General features: G+C 39.0%; 1 protein-coding gene across 1 annotated transcript in view; it reads left to right on the plus strand.

Moving 5' to 3' along the window:
* Nucleotides 1-1,428: 1,428 nt before the first annotated feature.
* LOC104526341 (protein CBFA2T1) overlaps nucleotides 1,429-7,062 on the plus strand; it is a gene marked incomplete at its 3' end in the record, with an annotated part of 22,440 nt that continues 16,806 nt past the window's right edge. The window contains exons 1-2 of the mRNA XM_010170138.2: nucleotides 1,429-1,567; nucleotides 5,404-5,645. Coding sequence (XP_010168440.1) covers nucleotides 1,453-1,567; nucleotides 5,404-5,645 — 357 coding nt within the window. The remainder of the gene's footprint in view (nucleotides 1,568-5,403; nucleotides 5,646-7,062) is intronic.

Raw genomic sequence — 7,062 nt, forward strand, 5'->3', positions numbered from 1 at the left:
TTTCCCTGAGGTCCTTCTAGAAGTGTTATGATAATTAAGTGTTTTGAGGCTCTTTTTAACATACTCTTCCTTTGTTAAATGTGTGCATTGCATTTAATTTCTCTTAGTATCTTTTAGGGCAAATTTTAGATATGTTTTTTTGGTTGACGTTTGTATGTTCTTAGTAAGAACAAGGAAAGCATGTCACAAAGTGGAGTGACAATTTATAGAATGTGATGGACTTTGCTGTTGTCTTGAATCAAAATCACAGGCTTACATGCTTACCCATTAGTAGCGACACTTACTTGCTTTGCAAAATAGTTTAATGGAGCTCAGGAAGACTTGTGTAGGACAGCGTCTAAAGTAAATAACGCTGATCCCCAAAGAAGCAATGGAGGAATTTAACTTGTGCCCACTAAAAACTAATCTTGATCTTACTCATCGTTACTCAAGATGACTCGCTAAACTCCTGGCTCGAGTAAGGAAGCCTTAATTTTGCTTTCAGTTGGTAAATGTTGTCCTGTTTTGCCCATTCTCAATAAATTAAATGTAAGGGTTTGGATGGACTTTTTAAATTTTTAACCTAGAGGTGTCCAAAAAGATGTTGGAAAAATAATTTATTTCTATAGGTTCTATATCAAATATCTTGCATCTCTAGATCTTTAGTTGCAAGAGAACTGTTAGGTTTTCTGCCTGTCTTTGCCTTTTGTTGGTTTTGTTTTCTTGAGGAGGTATGTTTCTACTTACCTTGCAGGTTTTGAATATTAAAGTTGCTCTTAATGTGTGAAGGTGCAAACTTACATACTCTTTTTTAAAAAAAAAAAAAATGCTATGTATGTGTGACAATTGACTTAACATTTTGGCATGTTACATTCATTTTTCTGGTGAATGTAAGAATATCCAAGGGCAGGGTGGTAAAGTGATCCAGGAGGTGTGCGGTATTTAACAGAAGTATCTCTTCATGATAACAAAGACAAGCGATGGAGAGAATGGCAGAGAAGAGAGCAGGCTTTAACCAATATCCCGCCCAATATCTCACCTGTACTGAAGAGCTTCAGGTTTTAGTTCTGCAAGAGCTGTCATAAGGGGATTTATTACCTTCCTGTCTCTTCATCTGTTTTTTTCCTCCTGGCTAATGTGAGAACCTTGAAGGGAGGCGGCATTAGTGCAGCTCCCGGAGCGCTTTGGAGGTAGCATCTGCACATACTAGAAATAAAAACAAAAGGTAATGCAGCACCACTACAAATGAGGTCTTACCATCTGTGTTACACCTTCTTAAGTAAGGTTTAGATGATGTCATTTGGGAAGAGCACACTGAAGTAGATAATCAAGTGTAATCTTTTGCGGCAGATGCTGAAATGGCTCACTACTTGTATTAGCTTTTAAGTTTTTGTCAGAGGGGGTGTGCTTGGGGAAATAAACCGGTGTGTTCCTGTGGTGTGTGTTGCAGATCGCACTGAGAAGCATTCCACAATGCCAGACTCACCTGTGGATGTGAAGACACAATCCAGGCTGACGCCTCCAACCATGCCACCTCCTCCCACTACCCAAGGAGCTCCAAGAACCAGTTCATTCACGCCCACAACGTGTAATTAGACTTATTTTCTTCCTTTTCTTCCATATTCTTTCTATTCTGTATGTAAGAAAACAAAATACATGAAGGGAAACTTGCATGACATGTCGGGAGCAGCATCTGGTTGGACTGCAATAAAGTTATTTACACAAAACTAAGATCACAACGGATTAATACATCTTTAAAGTATTAAGTCATTCAGCTCAGAGTTGTGTTGTTACTTCATTAACAGCTTGGCCACGGTGTCAAAGAACAGCAAGCACTGTTTTTCCGTGTACTTAATGCTCAGATCAGTCCTTCTGTGAGAAGTGCAGAAAACTTTCCTCTCCTTTTCTGTGCCATTCTGTTTGTCTAAAGGATCTTGTTCTCTTTTGTATAGAAACTTCCATAGTAATTCTTCAGGGGGTTTTTGTTTATGTTTTTAAAGTGGGGTTAATTCATAAAGAAAACACTTATCTTCATCCCACTTATGACTGAATGAAGAATTCTAATTTAAGTACTATATAATGTCTAGTTAATATTGCTATAAAACAAAAATAAAGGCCTTTTTTTGTTTTATCTTGAGATTTCTAGTCTGTGACCACTTCTCTAAATCATTTGGGGCTGCATCTCTGTCTCAGTTATTGATATAAACACACAAGATACTGTATTAGTCTTGGTGGAATTACTGTGCATTCGTATCAGTGTAACTGAGATTTGAATCTGGCATGTTGTCTGGACTATGCTTTTCACAGCCATGAAATGATCCACATTTCTCTTACCGAGATTTAGCTGTAAATTTTTTGGTCTCTTTTATACTGCCTTGTAATAGCATAAACATGAGAATGTGTTTACATTTCACATTTTAAATAAAACATTTTTAGAACAGTAGAATACATATGCCTAAACAGAATGAAGGCAGCATCTTCTATTTGTCTTGCCTATGTCTGTTTAGTCCTTTTCTGTCTGTTCAATGCCTTATTTCAAATTCACCTCTATGCAGAAGGCCAGCTGGAGGCCTTTGTACCCCTTATCCCAGGGACCATGTCCTGACAATTTACATTGAACTTAAACAGTGAGGAGAGTTTGTGCCAGCTCTTAGCATGAACTCAGATTTAACTCAGTGACCCTAATTCTGCAAAGATTTGTCTGTTTTACTTAACTCCAGCACCTTAATCATACTAGGAACTGGTCCAGTCTAAAGTTAAGTTGTTTCTAGAATTTTGCAGGATGGAAATATTTCATCTTTCAGATTAAGCTTTCCAGTGTGATGCACTTTGCACAGTTCAGAATAATCTTTGGTAATAATAAAAGAAATAGGACTGTGTTCTTCAATACTCTTATAATCCTCATGTGAGTGTACTCATAAGGTTTCTGGATGTTTGCTTACTCAATTGGATTCAACACTTTGGAAGATGTCTGAACCATACCTGGATTTTTCAGGCTGCTTATTTGAAGACTAAAAATCTAATTTTAAATGCCTTTTACCCTGTCAGATTTTGGAGTTTGGCCTTAGCAGTTCCAGCTTGTATAGTAAACAGTCACTTCTATTTGAGTATCTGTTACATTTATTATTACTACAAGGGGAAATGCCTGTAGGCCAGGAAGAGCATACTTGTTTTCTGATTAAGAGTATGCTTCTTTCCTTGTTTTAGACTATTAAAAACTCTTAACATGTATTAGTTTGAAAATTTAAATGCTTAATTCTGTTTTATTAATAACATGGTTTTGTTTTATAAATGATTTAGATCTTTGCCAGTTGACAAATTCAGACATTATAATAAAGGAGAAAAAATCATTAGTATGGAGTGGACTGTTGGGGGGAAAAAAAAAAGGTTATTTTAGAGAAGCTTCATCTGTGGATGTTTCTTTATTTCCTTTGTTGTGGGAGAAATTTTACCGGCCTTTCTCCTCCTTATATCTATCCTAGGTAATGAACTCTGCTCTTCTGTGCTTTCTTGATCATAGCCTCAGGACCTTCTGCCTAGAGCAGCCCCTTACCAGGGAATGAGTTATTGGTGGTGTCAGGCTAGAGCAGGACATATTCTTAATTCTTCTCAGTCCTCATTTACTAAGTTCATGGTATGTTGACTTCTGGCTATGCAAGTTCCTTGCAATCACAATGTATTTGTTTACTCAGGTATCTCACTCTACTGCAGTACTCAGAGAGCATGGCCTGCAGCTCCACATGGAGCTGAACTTGTTGAAGCCAGCTTCTTTCTGTTTCTGCTTTTTTCCACTTATTGTTCTCCCTAGCCTATACAGTTACAATAGGCAACCAAAAACAATGATAAAACAGAAGCAGAAACCAGATAACTATTTAGACAGCTTTTTCTGTAGTACCTCCAGAAGGGCACTCCTGTCATTAGGGTAAAAGGTCCTTCAAAAGTACTGTGGTAGTGATTTAAATCTAGTCATAGGTGTCCACCCTCAAAAAGGACTTCCCATCTGAAAATAAAGATGACTGGTAGAGAAAGTGACAAAGAGAAAAGGATATTTGGCTTCAGAGAGACTGGTCATTAAGAAATGCTGGAAGTTCTTTAAGTTGCTAGATCACCATGGTTATGCTTTTAAATAGGAAGCAGTTTAGACTAATACTCCTGTGCATTTTTTATTGTAGCCTAGTTCCTGGTTTATTTTTTTTTCTTTTTTTTGGGATGGCTTCTGAGTGACTTCCCAAAAAGAAATCGGCAAATTCCTCCAGGGCGATGGCCAGCTGAGCGCAGCTGCTGCCGAGCAGAGTCGTGTGCTGTGGGCCCACACCTGCCAGTGCACTGGTACATTAGTATTTCTAGGGAGCCACCCTTTTTCTTGCCATTCGCTGTCATTTTGGCGAGTCTGATTCAAACAACCACAACAGCGTTTGTTTGACTGTTGCTGTTCCAAGTAACCTGGGTGGAAAAGGATGTCCTCAGTTTGATTTTCTGCTCTCTTCTGGAATGTGGATAAGAATCAAACTGAAATGGCTGCCAAAACCTGTCTGCTGTTGTCTTCAGTATGTCTGCATGAGTCTTCAGTATGTCTGCATGAATCTCATTGCCATAAATTTTGAACGTGTAGTACTTCAGATAGTTTTTCACAGCAAGGTTCACAGAAACCTTGCAGCAGGAGGGGAATGCTTTCCTATCCTTTTTAGAGAGATGGTATTGGCACATGAAAGCCGAGTGATTTGTTCGTGGTCTCTGAGAAGTCTTCTGAAGTCTAGCTTCATGCCCTAGCAGCAAGGCTTCAGGCTACAGTGAGCATGGCACCATTTGTACCTGCACAAACAACTTGGTGTGATTCATATGTTAGCAGCTAGGAAATCTGTATTGGAAAAAATAACCTTCTCATTGGGTGGTATAAGGTTAAAACGTGAAAGTCCTGTTTTATAAACACAGCTGTCAGTTGTGTGTACAAAACACAAGTAAAAATATTCAGAGATAAACTGAGGCTTCATGAAATATGTCTGCACATTTTTTTTTATCCCAAAGAGCAATATTTTTTTTTTTTTGGTCTTCAATCATACATGCACTCAGGCTCAGTCTCTCTCAGTTTCCCTCTCTCTTTTTTAAAAATCCTCTGACAAAAGTCTGGTATTCAAATGATGCTTTCAGGTGCAGGAACACATTATGGGGGCTGTGTGAGGGGCAGCTGCTGTTCCTTCCAATCTGTACACTGTTCAGTACCAGCTACTGGGAAATAGATATAAACTGCAGAGTGTTGCTCAGTCAAAAGGCTAATTATACTTGATTGTTCATCTTAATTAATTATGAGGTCAAGCACAGAAAACATAAGCTGATGGATTTCCCCCTCTGTCTTCTCTCTCTCTCTCTCTCTCTCTCTCTTTCTCCCCTCTCTCTATTTTATACTCCCTTCTCTTTTTCTTTCAGTAACCAATGGCACTAGCCATTCACCAACAGCGTTAAATGGAGCTCCATCTCCTCCTAATGGCTTTAGCAATGGGCCATCCTCTTCCTCTTCTTCTTCTCTGGCTAACCAGCAGTTACCGCCAGCTTGTGGAGCTAGGCAACTCAGCAAACTGAAGAGATTTCTTACAACCTTACAGCAGTTTGGCAATGACATTTCACCAGAGATTGGGGAGAGAGTGCGTACCCTTGTGCTAGGACTTGTGGTAAGCAAAAAAACAATGATATAATAACTGTGATCTTTTTCTCTCCTTTCCCCTCTTTTATGATTGTCATGTTTATTATATAGAGGAGTGGGTCGCATACACTGCATATATCAGACTTTGGTTTAGGGATACCAAACATGCAAGAATGAGGTGGTGGCTCTTGCTGCCAGAGCTAACATTAGTAACTTGACTGCCCATGACTGGTAGCTATTCTCAACCAGATTTAGACTTAACTTTTTTTGCCAGTATAGTATTATGCTGTAATGCTGGTTTTCATTCTATACTGGCAGCACCCATGATATAGACATACCTTGAATTGTATAATGTAGTAAAATATGGTTTGGCTTACCTAGTTTAGTTGGCTGGGGAAAGAAGCATGCCCTACATATACAGTTGCAGAATACTGGTTAAAAGGGTGAGCTGAATGTATGTTTGGACTGTGGTTATGCAGTGCAAAACCTTTGCTCAGTATTCATTGAACCCTACAATGAGGGACCTGATAGTGCATTGTCGGTACTTAAGTGACCTTATTTATAAGGTCTTTATGTAATTATATGGCTGAATGAAAATTTCAGATTTTTCTTACCGACATCTGTCAAGTTGAGCTGCTATTTTACAGACAAACTGTTGTGAATCTGGCCCAAGATTCTTTTTATTCTCAGTAAAGTACTATTTCTGCCAGACATTGTTGTGTTCCATGTGTCTCCTTCAGCAACAATTGGGTGTCTCAGGAAAAATGCTGTTGTGGTGCTCTTATTTACATCTGTTCTGAGCAACTGCAATTGCCATTGACTTCATTTGGAGCAAAGACTGCCAGCAGTGTTTAGTACTGGGACTCGTGTGTCATCCGCTTGTATCTTCACAAACCCTACCTGACAGTAGTGGGTGCCCCTTCACTTGAGTCTGTATCAAAAGGACCTTTAATGCAGGCAGTGTAACTTCAGTAAGTCCCACTCTTCATTTGCTTCCATACCAAAAATGTCTGTTTAATGTGATTTTGCTTGTCACGTGGTTCTCTGTGGAAAGGGGAACTAGTGAAGAAACTAAAGACGGTTTTGGAAGGATCTATCTGCCCTCGATTTTCAGATCAAAAGTGCCTGCCCACTGTTAATTATAGTTGATTTCTACCTTCATCTGAGCTCTGAGGAGCAAATTAGGATCTTTTCCTTGGGGATGTCCATGTATCACTTATTCTCTTGGTCAGCCCTGTGCAGCATGTGGTCTCCATGAGTATGACCTCAGCTGTGAAGTAATGACTTTCCTAAGTCCAAGAGGCAAATTGCAGGTTTCTTCCTCCAACAATGAGGAATATGCCTTTAAAAAGTGTGATTTTTCTGTGTGTGTGCATGATAATTATCACTTCTGCACTGGGAACAAAATTACAAGAGGCTCCAGTAGAAAATTAAAAAAATGTTGA

Source organism: Antrostomus carolinensis, unplaced genomic scaffold, assembly GCF_000700745.2.
Source record: "Antrostomus carolinensis isolate BGI_N321 unplaced genomic scaffold, ASM70074v2 scaffold1900, whole genome shotgun sequence".
NCBI lineage: Eukaryota > Metazoa > Chordata > Aves > Caprimulgiformes > Caprimulgidae > Antrostomus > Antrostomus carolinensis.